The 22,585-nt window shown below is 45.6% G+C and overlaps 2 protein-coding genes across 3 annotated transcripts; both read right to left on the minus strand.

The window, feature by feature from the left end:
- Nucleotides 1–451: 451 nt before the first annotated feature.
- Nucleotides 452–4,278, minus strand: LOC105052311 (mediator of RNA polymerase II transcription subunit 10b). Of its 2 annotated transcripts, none has more exons than XM_010933080.4 (5): nt 3,942–4,277; nt 3,774–3,854; nt 3,562–3,664; nt 1,494–1,583; nt 452–819 (listed from the first exon to the last, which is right to left on the minus strand). In XM_010933080.4, the coding sequence occupies exons 1-5, from the start codon at nt 4,205–4,207 to the stop codon at nt 748–750; spliced, it is 612 nt and encodes a 203-aa protein (XP_010931382.1). In that variant the 5' UTR covers nt 4,208–4,277; the 3' UTR covers nt 452–747. The 2 variants fall into 2 exon arrangements, 1 of the variants encoding a protein (XP_010931382.1); XR_012134712.1 differs by lacking the exon at nt 452–819 and adding an exon at nt 1,785–1,994 and having other exon boundaries at nt 1,532–1,583; nt 3,942–4,278.
- Nucleotides 4,279–5,992: 1,714 nt separating this feature from the next.
- Nucleotides 5,993–9,193, minus strand: LOC105052309 (trans-cinnamate 4-monooxygenase). Its single transcript, XM_010933079.3, has 3 exons — nt 8,378–9,193; nt 7,766–7,899; nt 5,993–6,745 (listed from the first exon to the last, which is right to left on the minus strand). Exons 1-3 carry the CDS (start codon nt 9,160–9,162, stop codon nt 6,147–6,149), a joined length of 1,518 nt encoding a protein of 505 aa, XP_010931381.2. The 5' UTR covers nt 9,163–9,193; the 3' UTR covers nt 5,993–6,146.
- Between the last annotated feature and the right edge of the window lie 13,392 nt (nt 9,194–22,585).

A 22,585-nucleotide genomic window follows, 5' to 3' on the forward strand; every position in this document is an offset into this window, starting at 1 on the left:
ATTTCGATCAATGCTTCCAGAAATGATTTCTTTCCTGCAATTATCATGCTGCGTCCTGACAATTTTCTGCGCTTATTGTTAGTTCCATCCAAGGAGCCCCTGCCTGCGTGGTGTCATGGTGGCTGCAGTCTCACCAGCAACATGTTACATCCAACTATTTAAACTGATTGTCCGAAGGCTAAGCCCAAGGTTGGCTTGCATGCGAAGTTCAAAATGATGAACCAGAGTGGATTACCTTACTGGTAAATCCCACCAAATTTGTTTCATATGTCACCTTCATCTACGTTTAACTGTAGTGCAGGGTAACAACCATCTTTGAAAGCATATTTCACAAATCAAGTAAACAGTCAAGACATTCACCTGCATAAGATTGAAATCTGCTTGATTTTTTCACAACAGCCCATTTACTCGTATATTTACATGTCATGCTCATTATCACATCTGCCAGCTCTTTCAAGTTAAAACATACCCACAAAAGTGCAGGGTACAGCACTTCCAAATTAACATTTTACAGGGGAATATTAACATGTTACCGATTGGACAGGGAAACATCTCATTGTGGGGATTAATGTACAGTAGGAACCTTCATAAGATTTTCATCCCCGCTGTCTTTCCATTAAGTAAGGCTTAAACACGAAAGCTGACTACAAACCAAGAATATTTTTTTTCCCAAAGACCTGGTAACAAAGTTATTAGATATACTCGTAAATGTTATCCTGAAGATGTATCGTTGAGATTCAAGAGAACTTAATGCTCTGTCTTGACTTTGACATCTCCATTGGGTAAAACACTCTGAGACTGAGCCAGCCGTTTTGACTCCTGCATGATAACAGCAAAAATGCTTAAATAGACAGGCTGGAACAGTATGCAAATGAAGACTGAGTGACACAAGACCCAACATTGTAAGTAAAAGAAAGCAGCTTCTTATTTCACTTGTCGCCATATTGTGTTGAATTGATAAATATAATTTTCAGACATCTAAATCTTGGTACTCTCCAAACCTAAATTTCAACCATTTTATAATGGATGCTGTTGCACAAATTTGTATTCCATTTACAATGCTAAGGTGAGACCAGTGATGGTCAAGGAAAGCTTGGAACTTATTTCCTGAGGACACAGCGCAGTTCAGCTTGTCAAATATGCTGCATGAGAAGTACAAAAAAAGGCTTGCTATTGTCACAAATGGCTCGATAGAACCGGCAAAACTGTAGACAGCCCACCTCTTACATGTAAATGAAAAAGATAGGAGCTCTTTTCAGCTTTTATATTAATGTTTTGCAAGAAAAGAAAAACCAAACAAGCAGACCTTGGCGCTACGCTAAAATATAATATGTGATCCCATTCATAAAGAGGAGCAATGTATTTATGATTGCATTAAGTAAGATTGCAACACGCATAAGATACTTGGCATATATACGAATACTAGTTGGTAATGATATGGTTCCCAGGGTAGAGTTACTCAACAACATTAATGAGACTGAAATTTAACTTACAGCAGCAGAAGATGCACGTATTTCCCTATAGTTTTCCACTTCATCTGGAAAAGCTTGTTCAAGCTCCTCTAAAAGGTACTTCCGCAAGCTCTATAGCAGACAAGGGAGACAACCATAGAATGAGCATGTTAGAAGATGGTAAGCAAAATTGTGAAATGGCATTATTAAAAATTTAAAAATAACAACAATTACTTAAAAAGGAGTAGAATGAATTTGTTATGAGATATAATTATGCTCCACAGAAATAGAACCTATGTGGCCTAAATAATTTAGTCAAAAATAATAAATTACATGAATGCATATAATTATAAGACCAATGTTATTTCTGGTCGCCTCGCTGAGGTGGGTGGAACTTGGCTGCCGGATTTCGTCCTCTCCGTAGCTATAGGGTTCACAAGAATAGGAGGAACCATATACGCAACGCGAATTCTCCCAATTTGTGACCTACCATATGATCTGATATATCAATAGGTAAACTTGCCTTTCCATTATGAATGGCGACTGCACGGCAAAAAGGAGGAATATTGTGGTGTTAACAGTGGCAGATCAAACAAGAACTTGATAAGGAAAAAAAAAAAGAAAGAGAAAATTTTTCCAAATCCACAGCCCAACTTAATCCATTCCTTTTTTAGGGTCTTGCACTTATTCCGGGGCTTTATTTACATAGCGAAAGGCTCTTGCTCGAATGCATGACTGTTTCGTAATTTAATTTGGACTTTTTAACGTGAAAACTACATCAGTGAAGAGGTTCAAGTGAAGGGTAAGAATGTGAAAGTTGATTATTAAAGATTATGTCCAAGTTGACTGTTGAACAAATGAATGCATTAAAGCCTCATCTCAGAGAAAACATATGCATGCAGCTGAAAGATCTTGAGCTTGGTGCTAATAAGATGGGATTGATTGGGTCCCAACTTTTCTTTGTAAGCATCATCCCAAGAGGTTTGGGATCTAGCGATCACCTTGGGTCACATAAAATGCCAACTGTTGGATGTCTTTATGACAACAGTGACATAAATTCATGACACCTTAGACTAGGTGAGTGAAGTCCTTGCACCGTGAACAAGCAACACTGATTTAGAACAGCAGTTTAGATAAACAGCACTAGAAGGCTCCTTAAGCATACTCCACATTAAGTTATCAAGTTTTCATTCCAAGAATCTGAGTGCAAAATTCTAGAAACTGGGTCCAAAGGACATAAAGACCTTTTTTGGCTATTTGCATGGTTTCTTAAAATAGATAATTGCAGAATCTTATCTTTGTAAAACACATTTCACAATAAATAGGGGGGGATCCATAGATCCACATAAAACTCAACTGTCAAGTTTTATGATGTCCCAGACTTTTTTCACAAAACCAGTTCTATGGAAAGCAACAACAATATGCATTTTTACAATGCTCATTAATATTAGGTGTCGTATAAACTCATTTTAGAACCATCTGATAACCCAATATCAGCAAAAGGTTATCCTATTATAGACGTTTGAAATGGTCCATAAGTGAGTTTAAACTAAATGATAGATTTGAAGTGGTTTATTGGAGGCAAAATCCCCTAATAAATTTTCATAGAGTTGGAAGCTAATTTTCTTAAAAGGACCGCATACATCAGGCACTGCCTGTGTTTCTGAGATGTGTTGCAGCATCTGTATTTGCTTTCAGAGTTTCTTCGAGATTTAACCTATAGCATATATGTGAATTTTACCAAACTTCTCTGGTAAGCCAGTAACCTATTATCTTTGGTGTCAGCATGGCTTGCAAAAATTGACCATATGACGACCTCTGACAGACATAAAGTGCAGAAAAGGATTTATTCAACAAGGTTGACAACTTCATATTTGTCCAGTCAATCCGCATATTACCATTGTCATACTAAATGAGAGAAAATAACAAAGTTCATCCATGATTCTAAATGAAATATAGAGCCAATTCAATCCACTCTGAAGGCAGTGCTGTATCAAGGATTTATTGTCAGGTAGGCCTACTATTTATACACAGAAGCTATGCAACAAGATCTTTCAAAAATTCCTCACAAAATTATCATGCCCTAATTCTTTTTCCAAAAGAGGCATACCTTAAAAGCATCAGTCTTTCCTTTGGTGATCTGATTCTTGGCAATACAACTGTTGAGAACATCCCTCGTAAACTCGTCCGGGTTCTTCCCATCATCAATCAAACTAAAATCCGAAAAAAAAATCATCATAAATCAGAAATTAAAACTAACCAGAACAAGAAAGAATTTTCAAGAACGGGAAGGAATTCAAAGGGCAAAATCAAGATCCTCACTTCACCACCTCCATTGGGACCTGGATGTCGCAGTTCTCAGCCAGCTTCTGCATCGTGTCAAGCTCAGCAACAAGGGCGTTTCTGCGTGTACAAAACCCTAAAATTAGAGCGATCGGGGAGGACTGGAGAGAGAAGAGAGGAGAATAAGAGGAGCAACAGGGGAATTACAGGCGTTGGAGGAGGGGTAGTTGAGAAGCGGCGCTAAAGGAGGAGACGGTGAGGTAGAGTTGGTGGAGGAGACCGAGAGTCTTGTCGACGGAGTTGATGACTTGTTTGAGATTCTGCGACCGCTCATCGGCTGAGTCGGTGGCGGCCGCGGCGCCGCTGCTGTAGGCGTTGGCGGTAGGAGTGAGGGCGTTGCCGGCCGCGGTGGTGGCTCCAGTGATGGCAGAGAGGCCGCCGTTGCCGGCGGTGGGGTTCGAAGAGTGATCCATTCCCGCAAGCGTTTTGCGAGACTTCGAGCAAAAATGAGTCCCGTGTTATCGAGTCCGGGAATTGGCACAACCAAGCCCAAGTCCGAGAGGTTAACATTTGAGTTAACGGATCCAATTGTTATTGGATCTTGGATTGTTCCCCAAGATTACTTAAATTGGAACAAATTCCAGTTAGATCCGGGCCAAGATTGGCTTTTTAAAGACGTATTAGGCTTCGCCTCCTCTTGATTTTAATGGCTTACGAGCTTTGAATTAAAATTATAAACTTATTTTTTAAATTACTTAAAACATCCGAGAAAAATTCCTACAATTTATTAGCAGTAACGGTTGTTATCATAAGCCTGCTTATTAGCTTTGCATAAATAACTTGTTTTTTAAATTACTTAAAATATTCAAAATAAATTCCTGCAATTTATTTGTAGTAATGCTTGTTATCATGAGAAATTCTTTGTGCACCATGGACGGTGTAAAAAATCAAACATAGAGTACATCACCTCATCCGACTGATCCACATGGTCAACAGTTTTCAATGTGCATTTATTGTCTGCATATCGATTTTTTCATTTAAAAATTTTGTATGACGAAAATACTCCTATCTTTTGGAAAAAATTATGACATCCTGTGACGTAATATAGCGTAAAATGTCATACCTAAGATATCATAATATGAAAGAGATATTTTTGTCCAATAATTTTTCAATACATATTTAATGCTTGTAGATCGATTTTTTCGTTTAAAAATTTTGAATGACAAAAATATTTTTATTCTTTAGAAAAAATTATGATATCCTGTATATATTATGGACGCAGGATGTCATAATATAAACATAAAATATTATAATTTTTTAAAAAAATAAAAATATTTTCGTCATATAAAATTTTTGAATAAAAAAATCAACTTACAAATATTAAATACACATTGAAAAGTAATGATTATATGGATCAATCTAACGAGATGATGCATTTTACATCGGATTTTCTACTCACGGTGCAAAAAGAATTTCACTTGTTATCGTAAGCCTCTATTGAAAGCTACAGTGAGAGGTCAGCCCTTAAAACTCTTGGATTGCTCCAGAAAACGGATAGAGTGCTAGACAAGTGGGAGCATTGAGATAAAGGCTCGATTACATATGGGGAAGATAATGAAAGTGGTCCTCTCAAAAGGACATAAATGTGGGAGGCAATTGCTTAAGAATCTAGCATGGTAAGATGTGTGAAGAGCCTCTTTGGCCACCCATGGTGTAGCATATCCACGGTGTAGCGCCTTCCAGACTACCACGTTGAATAGAGAAAGGTGCTGGAGGAGGAACTGGAGGAGGCTCATCCCTTGGAACCCAAGATTCTTAAATAGATGATTTCCAACATCCTGAAATCCTTGGATTGCAAGATTCACGTTGGAGACACAAGGTGTTCCTTCAAAGAACAAAACTAGCTCGGAACACAATAAAATTCATGCCTGCTGGGGTATTCACATATGGATGTTAGCTTGATTTAGTGGTTTGAAGTAATTACTGTTTAATACCCTGCCAGTTGTTATAGTAGTTTCAGAGATGCAACCTTGGGCCCTGAAAAAATTTACCTGGTGTAAACTACGCTTTTTCATGATCATCCATGAGAGATGCCCATTTTTTTTATCTTATTCTAAATTGATTTTTAACATTAATTAATGCGCATAAGAATTGTAATCAAATGTATTCATCAGATCATCAGTTCAGATGGGATCAGATTCATACAACAAGATTGAACATTAAATCCTTATCTAGTCAAACACATTAGGAGTAGAATCTAGCAAATGATTGCTTGTGCCATCCATATTCCATAAATTTACACTCCTAATCTCCAATAGAAACAATATTCAGAACCATCCCCTCCCTTGAAATTTGAAACAGAATACAATGTAAAAGATGGCATGTTAAGGAACGCCTAGCAAGCCTAAACAATCAGAACACTCGAGGCTTGGCGACTATGGTGGAGTGCTTCAAAATGTGAAGGCTAAACTGCCCACCTTTCTCCGAAGTATCAAGTTTCTTCTGTCCTGCAGGTGGCAACAGCTCAAAGTTCTGGACCAAGCGGCCAATCGTGATACCCAGAATAGGCAATGCAAGGATAATTCCTGGGCAGCTCCTCCGGCCAACCCCAAAAGGCAAGAAGCGGAAATCATTGCCAGTGGGCTCCACCTTCGCCTCCTCCTCCAAGAACCTCTCAGGCCGGAACTCCTCGGGTTTCTTCCAGTGCTCAGGGTTGTTTGCAAGCCACCATGCATTCACAAGGATCTTGCTCTCAGCTGGGATATCATAGCCACCAAGCTTGGCATCATGGAGATTCATGTGGGGGACCAGGAGGGGGATGGCCATACGAAGGCGGAGTGTCTCCTTGATGACAGCTTGAAGGTATGGGAGTTTTTGGGTGTCAGGCTCGGTAACCTGGACACCAGGGCCAAGCGCAGTGTCAAGCTCATTTCGGAGCTTCTGTTGGATCTCTGGATGGTTCACAAGTTCTGCAATGGCCCACTCAATTGACCACAATGTCGTCTCAATCGCTGCATGTAGAAATAAAATAAGGGCATTAGTATGACACAAGAACGGCAGATCCCATTCAATCCTGGATTCAACTCAAGGAACTCATTGATGCCATGAGAAAATCATTGTTGTGTGGTATCTATTAGATGCTAGACCAAAGACACTTGAGATATCAATAGAGATATCAGTAGAATCCCTAGTGAAGTAATATTAAAGCAATCACACATGTACTAAAAGGAGATCAGCAGTGAACTTGGATTCCTTATAGCATCATTTTTTCCAAAAGGTAGGAAGAGGAGAGTAAGTATGTACAAGGTGAGACCCTACCACCATGTCATGGATACTCCACAGACAGGACAATCAGGCATCTAAACAACCTATAAGCCACAAATGATCCAACGCAAATGGATCCCAACTGAAAAAAGTGGTAGTTGGCTCATATATCAAACAAAAAATGCATTCGCTGTCTTAGCATTTTGAAGACAAAAGTATGCAAAAGCATTCCTCTAATTAAAAATCCTATTAGATCTACCTTGCCAAATGTTCCAACTTCCAAACTAAGCCTTTTGGGACAACCTAAGTCATTTACTAACGCTTAAAAATTTTTTTTGTTCTCCATTTTTTCCACCGGTTCCAATATTTATTCAAGAAAAATAGGTAAGCAAGCCATCTCTGCTTGGTTTCCAACCAGTCTCCTAATCTTTATATTTTCAAAGAATCCAAAAGAGAAGGAAAATATCTAAGGGCATATAAGTTGTGGGGGAAAAAAAAAGAATGCAGAAAAGCTTGTAATAACATTACAGGTAGTCCTCCACAGAAATCCTTGTGGGGTTATTAAGCCAACGAAAATAGTTGCGACAGGGCATGGTGGTTTATTACTAATGGTTATTGATTTCAGCAATCAATAAATATCTGTCATTGTATTGCATAGATATCCACTACCCAAAGCAATTAGCTAACTAATGTGTTGAATTACAACTTCAAAAACGAAAATAGTTAAGATTTTGCCCTTCAAAGAGGAAGGAGAATAGGAAATATACCTGCTACATTAATGTTCTCAACGATGTAAAGTACATTGTCCTCATTGATCTCTCCCTTCTTCTCCGCATCCAGGATGTGATCAATTGCACACTTGAGCCCTGCATTATCTGTCGGTTTGGTGCTTGCCAGTTTCCTGATCCATCAAACAAAATGGACTAAATGAATCAATATTCAGAATATAGAAAATCGTCCCAGAATAGGAGCGCTTTAAAAATCTATTAGAATAGATGCAATAGAACATTATTAAATTAAAAGAGAGATAGCACTTCAATCCAAAATAAGAGCTTTAAACCATGGGAAACCTCTTAGAATATACTCAAGAGAACATTATCATATTAACCCCATACCACCACAAGAGTGTGGATTAAAAAAAAATAACCCAAACGTTCCCCTTTTTTATTTAATATTTTTTTTTTATTTTGGGTAACGACCACGACCCTCAGCCCAAATCATCCCTCTAACAAAAGAACATAAAAGTAATAGAATCGAAAGAAATAAAGCAAGACAAATCCTTAAAAAAAGCCAGACCAAAAGGAGTCTAAAAAGTGCCTACATGAAACCAGAAAAATTATTAAAAAATGAAGAAAAAAAAGAAGTAGAGATCTACTCACTTCCTCTCCTCAAGGAAGTAATCCTTGAAGAGCTGCAGCCTCCTCTCTTTAACCTCCTTGCAGATCTTGAGGTACCCTCTCAAGAAAGGCCTCAAGATGGGGATAAAATCCCCGTAATTGTACTCAAAACTCTGGGCCAGTCTGCTCCTCTCCCCATTCAGCGCCCTCAGCCGCAAGAACAGAGGATCCGCCTCGCTCTCGAACCTCCGGTCGAACATAATCCGATACATATTGTTATACATCATCAGCTGCAGCCTCTTTCGGAGCACGATCCCCTCCGTCGCCGCCTTCGGGTCGGCCTTGACGTCGGCGACGACCCTCGCGGCCTCGTCCTCCCACCCGGTGCGGTACTGCTGAACTACTTTGTTGGTGAAGAAAGGGACGGTCATGATGCGGCGCATCTTGCGCCAGTGCTCGCCGTAGACGGTGAAGACCATGTCCTGGCCTTTGCCGGTGAAGATGTCGAAGACGACGTTGCGGGTGCGGGAGCCGAACTCGACGCCCTGCGTGTGGAGGACCTCGCGGGCGACGGCCGGGGAGGAGACGACGACGAGGTTGCGCTGGCCCATGCGGAGGAGGAGGATGTTGCCGAAGCGGCGGGCGAGGGCGGAGAGGTTCCGGTGGTTGAGGTCGTCGCCGACCTGCAGCCAGTTGCCGAAGACCGGCACAGGGAGCGGCCCCGGCGGCAGCCGGAAGCGCTTCCCCCGGAGCTTGGAGACGGTGATTGCGACGACGATGGCGGCGAAGAGGCCCAGAAGGGCCTTCTCTAGGAGCACCAGATCCATCGCCAAAGAATGAGGCCGATGGAGGGGGGGGGGGGGGGGGGGTGGGGAAGGAAGTAGGTTCGGTGAGTACGCGATGTGGGGGGCGGGGGGAGTGGGAGTGGGGAGAATTTAAGCGGGTGGTGGGTTCGACGGGAGACGTTAGATTTGACGGATGGTGGGAATGGGAACTGGGGAGGGCGGTAGGTAAGGACGGTAAGATGTGCGCGTGTGCTGTGGAAGAATGGGCGGGTGTTCAATTCATTGGACCCCACATTTTGGACATACTGTGTTACGTCGGTGGGCTGTGTATGGTTCAATTAAGTGCCCCGAATTATTTGGTTCATGCAATGAACGTGAAATAATCGGAAGATGGGATTATTTGATGGGACTAAGCATTAACTTATTAAGCTTAAAGATATCATCAAAGTTTGCTTTATTGATCGGATACTGTATTATGTCGGTACCAACCTCATACATAATATCATACTATATCATATCATGTCGATACGTCAAATTACATTCCTTTGTACCATATATCAGCACTGTAGTAAAATAGTATTGATATGGAGTTTGGTATTAAGATGATAAACTTTGGATATGATAAGGAGGGCACGCTCCTGTTCATCTCTATCACTGAATTTTATGGCAGTTGAATATGAGAATTGATGACCCAAATGGAAATTTGTTGAAGTTAACGTTAGTCTTATTTATTGGCGGTGAAATAGTAGCTTGGTTGATATATACGGTGGCTTATATTTTCAAATATCTTTTTAACTTCTCTCTAATATTTCATCTCCACCAAGATTACAATAATACTAACACATCAAGATAAAAGACTCCCTGCATTTTCATAATTCTAGCAATATATACTTGCTAATTTAGTCATGTTGCTGTATTTATTTGTGAATAAAATTAGCTTTGTTACGATGATTTTATTGCAAAAAGTATAGCAGGACAAACCACCTTCTAGACGCTTGAAAGTGGTACCTAACCATTCAAATTATCATTGTCTTAACGAGTTCAAGAGCATAACATGGAAGTATATATATAGCTGAAATTGTTGGGATAAAATGCAACCAGAGTGGTCCTGCCAATCGATATAAATGTCAGAATGAATTTAAGTTATGATGAATGTAAGCCATTGAAGACGCATTATAAAGACATTAGCATTTATAGGATTAGTAAATGTCGGGAAGAGTTGTTCAATGATCTAGCATATGCTGTGAGGTGGTTATCTCCTAACAGAATGCAAAAGTATTGAGTAAAGAAGCAGAATAAATGGTGGTGATGGAGGAGGCTATTGGCAATTCTCTTACAAAAAAGTGTATTCAATTGGTAATACTCAATGTCCTAAAATCTCAAAATTCTAATGCTCCTTAATTGGTTCTTCTAATACCTTCAACATTTGTCATTTTGTGATATGGGACGAGCACTATATATATATATATATAGAGAGAGAGAGAGAGAGAGAGAGAGGGGAGTAAGAAGCTCCCGTCGTTGATAATTTAAATTAATGGAGTATTTACAATGGATGGTGAAATAGAAGATTTACTATAGCGTATGTGCATATTGGGAAGGGATTTCATAGGGAAGGCTACATAAAGTTTAGCACGCTCATACGGCTTTCTTATCAATTATAGAATTGGAATGATCACTCTTACAGGTTTTGATTGAAAATAATTTTCTGATGAAACTCATGATGTCTTTCACCCAAGAAGAGAAGAGTGGGTAGCGCTGTTGAGAACCTCCGATACAATTTCTGTACTTGATCACAATCATCTTGCGTGGAATCTGAATGTTACTCCAGCAAACAACAAAGAAGAAGAAAGAAGGATGCTAGGATTTAGCATTGGAACCAGAGAGGGAGAAAAAGTTAGGAACAAAAGATTTTGTATTCCACTACTTACATTATGAAAATCCTAATACAACCTATATATATTTATACACAGCCATTACGCCCAATCAAAAAACTCTCCTTTGCTCAACCCAATACATAAAAGCACTCACCGAACCATATCTCATCCATGTCTCATATGCTCTCACCTCTTAGAGTAAATCTTAGTCCAAACCCTTGAGTTAGCCTCCTTAAAACCTCCCAAATAAGACCTCAAGACATTTAGGATCAAATCCAATCTTAGTCCGAAATAGAATCCACATAGGTTCTGTTTGCAACTCGAGCCGGCTCGATCAGATCTCGAGTTGGCTCGACTGCCGTGCCATCTCTCTATTTCTCATCCAAGCCGGCTCTCAGGATCCCGAATCAGCTCGATCAGATCCAAGTCGACTCCACCTAGATCCGAATCAGCTCCTCTACTGACTGAAGTAGATCTTTACACTAGGACCTCTTTTGTTCTAGTCCTAGGACCCAACCCCGGTTATAGCCTCTCGAAGTCATCATTGTGACTCCTCTCATAGCCTCTCAAGGCTTAAGAGCACTACACATGCACAACAATCTCCATCTTGGTATCCCAAGACTTGGCAAACCTCTTGGCACCCTCCAATGTCTTATTGTCCTCTAGTACTCCATGCTCATGCATCCGATGCGTCCGCATCCATGGCCACCATAGTAGATCTCCAGTGCACCACGTCCTGTGCATGACCCTACACCCTGCATGCCTCCACCACCAAGGAACTTGAAGCCTACATCCTTCAAGGTATCTTCCTCGATTTCAATACTACACAGCTTCCACTTGAATTTCAGAATTCTACATCTACCTGTAGTCTAGCTATTCATCTGTTCCACAATCGCTTATATCCAGTTGTCCCCCTACCATGGCTCTGTAGCTGCCTGTCTCCTCAGCTGTGCCTATGCCGCGGCCCACAGCCATCTATCTCCATGGCTGTGCTTGTGCTGCAGCCCATAACCATCTATGTTCCAATTGTGCTTGTTCTGCGGTCTACAACTGTCTATCTCTCAACTGCCTTTGTGTCGCTCCTCCAGTCTGTAACTATCTGTGTCTCAGCTGCATCTGCACCACTCCATGCAACCGCCTGTGCTCTGGTTGCATCCGTGCCACGACTCCACAACCGCCTATCTCCGATCGTATTTCTGTCACATCTCACAGCTGCCTATGTCCCAACTGCGCCTCATACTCTGTCGCTGCCCCTTTGGATCCTTCGCTCTCCATGGACCTCTTCGAAGTCGTCTCGGATATACTGCACCTCACGGGCTCCTCTGAAACTATCAAAAGATCATTCGTCTCTAATCCCTTAGCAACTGTACCGATGGAATCCCTCTCTTCTCCTCCTTTCTTCTGAAGTGGATAATTTTTCTTGAAGTGCCCAGTCTTGTGGCACCTATAACACTTCAAAATCTTCTTTAATCTATCCTTGGATTTTCCTCTCTTCCCAGGTCTTCCTTGCCTCTCATGAATAGTGAACGCCTCCGAAGTAGAGCCTCCCTTGCAGATATTCTTCCACTGCTAGTTCGATCTTAGAGCACCTACAATCTCCTCATACTCCAAGGACTCCTTGCCATATACCAAAGTTGTGATCAGACCATCATACACCGATGGGAGTGAGCACAGCAGCAACAACGTCCGATCTTCTTCCTCGATCTTCACATCCATATTCAATAAATCAGAACACACCTGATTGAATTTCTGGATGTGACCAACCAGATCACCTCCTTCGGACATCCACAAGCTGTATAATTGTTTCTTCAGCCAGAGTTTGTTCATCATATTTTTATCCATGTACATCTTCTCTAGCTTCTCCCAAAAGCCTTTCGTTGTAGTCTCCATGCTGACCTCTAGTAAAACCTAATCCGTCAAGCATATCCTGATTGTGCTAAAGGCAATCTCTTTCAGTTTCTCCCAATCCTGAGTACTGATCTTTTTCAATCTCTCTCTTATCAAGACCTTGTAGATCTGCTGCTGCACCAACAAATCCTTCATCCACTGCTGTCATAAAATAAAGTTTTCTTTGCCATCAAACTTCTCAAACTCCGCTTTGAAACCGCTTGAAGCCATCGCACCCTTCAAGCAAACAACCAGCCATAACCCTTCTGCAATACCATCCCTTCATACCCCAAAAAATAGAATTAGATCTAAAACAAATCTCCTCCACCTTCTTCCAACCCTTCTTTGAGTCAAAATTTTTTACCTAATCGGGAGATCACCACAACCAAGGAAGCAACAAGAAGAAAAATAAAAAAAAATCTGGGTGCTGCAGAAAACAAGACTGAACTTAATCTTGGCGTCTTCTTCTTTCCTCCATGTAATCGGACTCTGATACCACTTGTTGAGAACCTTCGGTACAACCTCTATACCTGATCAGGATCACTTTGCGTGGAACCTGGATGTTACTCTAGCAAACAACAAAGAAGAAGAAAGAAGGATGCTTGGGTTTGGCATTAGAACCAGAGAGGGAGAGAAAGTTAGGCAGAAAAGATTTCTACTACTTATATTATAAAAATTTTAATACAACCTATGTATATTTATACACGGCCATTAGGTCCAATCAAAAAGCTCTCCTTAGTTAAACCCAATATATGAAAGCATTTACCGAACCATATCTCACATGTTCTCACCCATTAGACTTAATCCCAGTTCAAGCTCTTAAGTTAGCCCCTTAAGATCTCCCAAACAAGACCTCAAGACACCTAGGATTAAATCCAATCCTAGCCTGAAATAAAATTCATGCACGGTTCTATTCGCAACTCAAACCAACTCGATCAGACCTCGAGTCGGCTCGATTGCCATGTCATCTGCATGCCATCTCTTTGTTTTTCATCCGAGCCGGCTCTCTCAGGGTCCTGAGTCGGCTTGACCTAATCCGAGTCAACTTCATCCAGATCCAAATCGACTCCTCTACTGGCTGAAGCAGATCTTCACACTAGGATCTCTTCTGTCTTAGCCCTAGGATCCAACTCTGGTTCTACTCTCTCAGAGTCGTCATTGTGACTCCTCTCATAACATCTCAAGACTTGAGAGCACCACACATGCACAACAAATGCTGCTGAGATGTCTAAAAGTTCAAGCAGACATCGTGTCGAGAATGATGCCGCTGACGAAATGTTCTTCCCGACCAAATGATAAACAGTGAAATATTAATTTTTATGCATTCTTTCCAGCTACATCCACGAACACAAAGGCACTCCCAGACTTTCTTTTCCTCTCTACCGGCATCCATTGATCTCTAGCGACTCGAAGAGTATAAATAGCTGGAGACAAGCTGATCATGCTTGCTCTCCAGTATGTCAAGAGGCTTTAAGTGGTTGTCTCAACAGTGAGCAAGGAGATTTGAGAAAACACCGAAATAGAGAGTGAAAATGAAAAGCTCAAGCAAAACCCACGGATGTCCTAAAGTAGGAGTGAGGGTAGGGACATGATTTCAATTTATTGATAGTGCATCAAGGGTTTGAAGAAGTCACTTGGTTGCTGTGTTTTCTTAACTCGCCATCTAAGATTTCAAAAGATGGACCACTGATCTTCCCACTTCGGAGAACACTCTAGCCTCGAAGTTATAAACTCTATTATTGCATTCAATCCAGACACACCAACAAAAAGTAGCTATCAAGCAGTCCCAAGCTTGAGCTTCATCTTTGTCTTTAGTTCTCCAGGAATCCCAAAGGTCTGTGAAAGTTGATAGCAGTTGACCTCGGTTGCTCCCTTGTGAGAGTAGATCCCATAGTTTAGTTGAATAGCCGCAGGACGTGAATAGATGATCAATTGATTCAGCATGGTTACTACATAGTGGACACTGCTTAGGTTCCTTGACACCTTTCTTCAATAAGTTTTCGGCTGTTAGGATTTTATTATGGTAACACAACTAGATAAATATTTTAATCTTTTCTGGTAGTGGCGGTTTTCAGATTATTTGGCCGATGTGAGAAATTATTCCTCTATGCATTAGTAGTAAATAGAAGCTTCTAATTGAGAACCGTCCAGATATTGTCCATTTCCAAAGTCTTTTATCATTTTCTTCAGCTAGAGATATGGTGCTTAAAAGAGAGGTTAGTATTTGCAGTTCCCCTATTGCTGCTGAATTCATCGGCAATCTGAAATTGTGTAGTATTTCATTTGATGTAAGAAAACTCTCTATGCTTGCAGCGCGATTGCTGGAAAGGCTGAAGAATATTGGAAGTTCCTTGCTGAGAGCTTTTCATTTACCTAGTTATACAGCCAAAAGGAGGTCTGATTTCCATTCCCAATGACTTTGATGGTGCTTTGGCGGAAGATATTAAAGACGTTTAACATCTCTTTTTGTTGGGATATACCGACCGATCGACTCCATCCGGCCGACCGACTCCATCCGACCGACGGCGGACGACACCGACAGCGACTACCGATTGTGCCCCGACCGGAGCGGATTGGCCTAACGAGCCTACGTCGCCTCCGATCGCCTGAGAACCGACCCCCCATCACCGACTTCCTATCTGGTGGGACACCGCCGACTCACCATCAGTTTGGATGACTGACGTCCCACCTCTACGGGCCCTCCTAGACGTCGAATGAGCAGGCGTGGGCTGCAATCCCATCAAATAAATGCCGTACGAACACCAGGGGGCATTATCCTGCCAGGAAGCCTGGGGCGCTGTCCTGCTAAGGACGTGAATTAATTCCTAGGACCTGTCAGCTTTGTCAGCGATGTGACAACCTCCGGTGATTTGACAACTCTCCAGTTGTCTACATCATCGACGGCGAGGCCATACCGCCTCCTACTATAAATCGATGGAAAATTCTCAAGCTCTCTCTCTTTTTCTCTCTCCCTCTCCCTCTCTCATAGAGCTCCTTGTCTTCTTTTCACTGTTGCCTAGTTTCCTCTCTGACTTGACCGTCGGAGGGTCCCCGTCGGAGCCGCCTCCGGTCAGCGTGGACTTTCTTTTGCAGGCGCTCGTTCCTGGCGATGGGGGGATTGGCCGCAATAGATTGGCGCGCCAGATAGGGGTACTACGGGTTCGTAACGGTACACTATCCCCACGAAATTCGAGATGACAAAGATAAGAGCTCAACGATCGAGGGTCACTGGATCGGCGAGGCGCTCTTTCCGTCGGGAAGAGGCCTCCCCTCCACCCTCCATGGCGGAGCCCAGCTCTCCGCATCCCGCAGTGACCACGGAGGCACAGATCGCGGTAATAGTTCGGCAGATGATCGTGCTGACAGACGCAGTCAAAAGCCTTCGGCAACAACCGATCCGACTGTCGCCTTCATCGGGCGAGCAACCGGTGGCACGTCCGATACCCTCCAGGAGCAGCCGCCGACGCCCGCACCGGTCGCCGTCGCCTTCTCCGAAGCCCCTGTCACGCCGCTCCCACCGGAAGGAGGAGGAGCGCCCATGGCGTGACGCCCGTCGGTCTCGACGGCCCTCCCCTTCCCAGCTGGAACGAGCGAGGAAGGAGAAGCGACCGCGAACGTCGTCCGCCTTCCTCTCGGACTCCTTTGGAGACTCCACTCCTGGGGTCTCCCAGCACCGACGGATCGACGACTATGAACGTAGGTTCGATGAGATCGACCGTCGGCTTGCCCAGTTGCAGGTGGACGGGCAGAAGTCCTCGAATGACGTTGACTTTCAGACCGCCCAACCTCTCTCCTGACTCATCCTTGACGAACCGATCCCCAGTCGGTTCAAGATGCCGCATGTGGAGCCTTACGATGGCTCCACCGACCCATCGACCACCTGGAGAGCTACAGAGCTCTCATGATGATCCAAGGGGCAACCGACGCTCTCCTTTGCATCGGCTTCCCCGCCATGCTATGCAAAGCTGCCAGGGCCTGGTACTCCGGTCTTCGATTGTGAAGTATCCACTCCTTCGGGCAGCTTGAGCACTCCTTCGTGGCCCACTTCAGCACCAGCCGAAAGCCGCCCCGAACATCGGACAGCCTTTTCTCTCTCAAACAAGGGGAAAATGAGACGCTCCGACACTTCGTGGCGTGATTCAACACGGCCACGCTTGAGGTTCGGGACCTCAACGAGGACATGACCGTCTCGGCCATGAAGCGCGGGCTGAGGGCGTCCCGGTTCACCTACTCCCTGGATAAAACCCTCCCCCGAACGTACGCTGAGCTGCTGGAGCGCGCATACAAGTACATGCGCGTGGACGAGGGAGCTTCCGACTGGCGTCTGGCCGAGCCCAAAGGCCCGAAGGAGAAGCGGAGAAAGGGTCGGGACCCTGCTGTGCCTAACAGGCCCCCGACCAACAGTCGGGTCTCACCCCCGCGATGGGACCAGAGGTCGCCTCGACGGTGAAGCCTGAGGCCGACACGCCCCAGGTACGATTCCTACACTCCCCTCTCTGCCCCTCGTGCATAGATTTTGATGGAGATTGAAGGGGAAGAGTACCTACGACGGCCTCCACCTTTGAAGGCTAAGGGCCTCGACCGGCGAAAATACTACCGATTCCACCGAGGCCACGGCCACAATACCGAGCAATGCATTCAACTTAAGGATAAAATCGAAGCTCTCATCCGCCGGGGATATCTCGATAAATTTCGGAGGAACCCGCCGACCCAACCAGTTGCCGACCGACGACCCCAGCCGATCGAAGAAGCGACTAATAACCGACCTACGGCCGGGGTCATCAACATGATTTTCAAATGGCTGGGCCAGGGGACGTCTGCTGGAGGGGAGCCGGCGAAGAAGCCATGCCCGGACGATGTAATTACTTTTACAGAAGAAGATGTTCGGGGCATCCAAACCCCCCATGATGATGCTGTTGTTGTCTCGGCAACAATAGCGAATTACGATGTAAAAAGAATCTTTGTAGATAATGGAAGTTCAACGAACGTTTTGTTTTACTCGACCTTCTCCCGAATGCGACTATCGACCGACCGACTCAAGAGAGTCTTTACGCCCCTGGTAGGCTTTGTTGGAGACGCTGTCGCGGTGGAAGGAGAGGTCACCCTATCCGTGACGGTCGGAGCCGAACCACGACAAAGCACGGTCCACCTGACTTTTGCGGTCATCCAATTGCCCTCGGCCTACAACGCCATACTTGGAAGACCCAGACTAAATGCCCCCAAGGCGATAGTTTTCACGTATCATCTCCTGGTTCGGTTCTCGATCAAAAACGACATCGGAGAAATGCGCGGAGATCAATGCCTCGCCCGACGATGCTGTCAGATCTCTGTTCGAAGCGACGAATCAAAGGGCCCCCTAACGGCCGACAAGCTGGACCCAAGGGAAGAAGAAGAGCAGAGCAAGCCGGTCGAACAGCTCGTTCCCATCGCGATAGCGAAAAACCCCGACCGAAAGGTGTGGGTCGGGTCTCAATTACCCGACCCCGAGCGACGACATTTGGCGGAGCTACTGAAGGCAAATACCGACGTATTCGCCTGGTCGACGACGAATATGCCGGGAATTCCATCGGAAACGATGACACACCGACTCAACATCGATCCAGCAATGAGGCCGGTAAGGCAGAAGAAAAGGTCTTTTGCTCCAGAGAGGCAGAAGGCCATCGACGAGGAGGTGGATAAGCTACTCGAGGCAGGCTTCATCAGAGAGGCCACTTATCCCGATTGGCTCGCCAACGTCGTAATGGTGAAAAAAGCCAACGGGAAGTGGAGGATCTGCATCGACTACACCGACTTGAATCGGGCCTGTCCAAAGGACAGCTTCCCACTTTTGAAGATCGACCAGCTGGTGGATGCGACATCCAGTTATCGACTGCTCAGCTTCATGGATGCCTTCGCAGGGTACAACCAGATCCGGAAGGTGCCCGAAGATGAGGAACACACCGCCTTCGTGACCGCCAAGGGCCTCTACTGCTACAGAGTAATGCCATTTGGACTGAAGAACGCTGGCGCCACCTACCAATAACTTGTCAACAAGGTCTGTAAAGACCAGATCAGGCGCAACATGAAAGTGTATGTCGACGACATGCTGGTAAAGAGTGTGCGAATCCCGAATCATGTCCGGGATCTCGAAGAAACCTTCTGCACTCTACGACGACATCGGATGAAGCTGAACCCGACCAAGTGCGCCTTCGGAGTGACCTCGGGGAAGTTCCTCGGATTCCTCATCTCGCAACAGGGAATCGAGGCTAACCCCGAGAAGATCAAGGCCATCGTCGATATGCGACATTCGGACACCAAGAAGGAGGTGCAGCAACTCAACGGAAGGATTATCGCGCTCAGCCGATTCATTTCTCGATTGGCTGAGAGATGCCTCCCGTTCTTCAAAATCTTGCGACAAGCCAAGCATTTCTTTTGGCCGGACGAGTGCCGGCAAGCCTTCGAGGAATTGAAGAAATACCTGGCCTCTCTGCCACTCCTCGTAAGATCGGAGGTCGGGGAGATCTTGTACCTTTACCTGGCTACCTCCCCGGAGGCGGTTAGTTCGGTGCTCGTCTGAGAGAACGAGAATCGGGTTCACCAACCGATATATTATGTCAGCAAAGTACTTCACGAAGTTGAGACTCGGTACTCGAAGGCAGAAAAAATGATTTTTGCTCTGGTCATTTCAGTGCAGCGACTCCGTCCGTACTTTCAGGCACACGCTATCGTGGTCCTCACCGACCAACCCTTGAGAGCTATCTTGCACTGCCCTGACACATCGGGATGGCTGGCAAAGTGGGCTGTGAGACTGAGCGAATTCGACATCCAATATCGACCGCGACCTGCTCTCAAAGCTCAGGTTCTGACCGACTTCATCGCCGAATGCCCGACGACCGACCTACAGTCGGGGGAGGGGAGTCCCACGGAGGTCGGGACCTCCGACTGTGACCCCGATTCGGCCTGGGTGTTGTACATCGACGGAGCTTCCAACGCTCAAAGGAGCGGGGCTGATTTTATGCTCACCAACTCAGAAGGAGTGGTTACCGAGCATGCCCTACGATTCGGTTTCAAGGCCTCCAACAATCAGGCCGAGTATGAGGCGCTCGTCGCGGGCTTGAAATTGGCACTGGAGCTCGGGGTCGACCGACTCAAAGTCTTCTCCAACTCCCAACTGATCGTTGGACAAATCAGAGGCGAGTTCGAAATGCGGGATCCGTCCATGGCCAAATACCGTCAAAAAGTAAAAGATCTCGTGGTGCCCTTCAAGTACTTCGAGATCTCCCACATCCCCAGGGTGGAAAATGCTCGTGCCGACGCGCTCTCCCGGCTCGCGACATCCGATTACGGCACCTTGGGCCGGACGTTCGTGGAAAGTCTTGAACATCCGAGCATCGACCAGGTCGAAGAGGTGCTGCAATTGGCAGCGGAGCCGAGCTGGATGGACCCGATCGCTCAGTACCTTACCGACGGATCTACCCCCGAAAACCCTGCGGAAGCCAAGCGACTCCGGTGGGCGGCTTCCCAATATGTGATGATCGACGGCCGTCTATACAAAAGATCATTCTCCCTTCCCCTGCTGAAGTGCCTGGGGCCGACCGACGCGGACTACGCCCTCAGGGAAGTACATGAAGGAATCTGTGGCGATCACTTGGGGGGCAAGTCCTTGGCTTACAAAGTCCTGCGATAGGGCTACTACTGGCCCACTATGAAGAAGGACGCCGTCGAGTTGGTTCGAAGGTGCGAACCGTGCCAAAGGTATGCCAACATACAACACCGACCCGCCAGCCAGCTTGCTCCAGTCATCGCCCCGTGGTCCTTCGCCCAGTGGAAAATTGACATACTCGGACCTTTTCCTCCGGCATCCGGACAACGAAAATTCATCGTCGTCGCGATCGACTATTTTACTAAATGGGTGGAAGCCGAACCCCTAGCGCAAATCACTGAGCGAAAGATGGAGGACTTCCTGCAGAAGTCCATCATTTTCAGGTTCGGACCGCCAAACACAATCATTACCGACAACGGGCGACAGTTCGACAACCAGGACTTCCAAAATTTCTGTGCAAAGTTTCAAATCACGCACCGACTAACCTTGGTCGGGCATCCGCAGTCCAACGATGAGGTCGAGGTGACCAATCGAATCATACTGCATGGGCTCAAAATCCGACTGAATGAAGCCAAGGGCCTCTGGGTCGAGGAGCTGAACTCCGTCCTGTGGGCGTACCGGACGACACCCCGGGTCTCGATCGGAGAATCACCTTTCAGCTTGGCTTATGGAATGGAAGCCATGATCCCGCTGGAGATTGGGTTGCCATCAACTAGGGTTGAGCAGTATCGTGAGTCGGACAACTCCGAGTGTCGAAGAACCGACTTGGACCTCTTACCCGAGCTCCGATGCGAGGCACAACTTTGTATGGCTTCCTACCGACAAAAGGTGGCCCGATATTACAACGCCAGGGTGAAGTTGAAGCTCTTCCGGCCTGGAGACCTGGTCTTGAGAAAGGCGGAGGTCTCGAAACCCCTGGACCGGGGAAAGCTGTCCCCAAACTGGGAGGGGCCCTACAAGGTAGCCGACACCTGCGGATCAAGAGCTTACCGACTAGAGACCCTGGAAGGGATGGCCATCCCACAGACTTGGAATGCCGACAATCTGAGGATGTACTATCAGTAAACTCTGTATCCCCCTCACTTGGAATACGAACTCAGTTTTAAACTTCGGAGTCTGGAATGTCGACTCTCCGACTGTTGTTCGGTGCTCACCAAGGGATGCGAGTCCCCGGCGTCACAACTCGGACTTGACGATCCGCTACGATCCGACGGACCGACCACCAACGATGCATCGGACGCTTAAAGGACCGACGCGTCTGCGGCGATGGGAGTTACACTCTTTCTACATCTAAAACTCTCAGCCAAAATGATCGAGGGGAACGATCGGCCGACTCGCTGACCCCGCTCCGGTCGGGAAAGGCAAAGCGCCAACGCAACCAACGTCGCGTTCGCGACTTACCGACCGGGTCGAGGCCGGTCGAAGGATATTCGGCTTACCACCATTTATCACTTGACGCGACACAAGTGCCCGACCTAAGTCTGGGTAGTGAAAACTCAACTTGCCATCGTTTTTCCGACCAAACACATCGACTGCATACGACGATGTATCAGACGCAGTCCGACCGATCGCATCAGACGACATTCGGGTCATCGGGGTGCACCCGAAAGTCGGTCGACTTTCGTCCCCACGAACGACCTTCGACTTCGCCGGCACGACCGACTCAACGGACTCGTGCTTGGAAGTCGGTCGACCCCCGACTCATGCCAGGACGACGTACGTTCGACTCCGGCATTCGGTTTACGACCTAACGACAGACGTTCGGTCTGGGTCTTAGGACGGGCGATTAATGGTCGGAGTTCGTCTTGCTTACCCTATGACGCACTACCGACTATCTCGACTAACAACTTGGGATGTCGTCGAGTGTCCTAATGCGGTACATCGGGACTACGACTCTCCGACCTTATGACCCCACGACTACAAGTACATCCTGACAGACAAAAAAAAAAAAAAAAGAAGAGAAGTCGAAAAGGAAATCAGAAATTCCTTAAGTCCATTTGAGTCTACAAAATCGGGTCGAAGTCCGGTTACAAGTGCGCAAAGAAAAACAAAAATGACAGAGAAAGATAAGGCCGCGATCATCCTTCGGAGCTGATCTCTTCAACTGATGAAAGTTCGGGGA

This window comes from Elaeis guineensis, chromosome 10 (genome assembly GCF_000442705.2).
Source record: "Elaeis guineensis isolate ETL-2024a chromosome 10, EG11, whole genome shotgun sequence".
In the NCBI taxonomy this organism is placed as follows: domain Eukaryota; kingdom Viridiplantae; phylum Streptophyta; class Magnoliopsida; order Arecales; family Arecaceae; genus Elaeis; species Elaeis guineensis.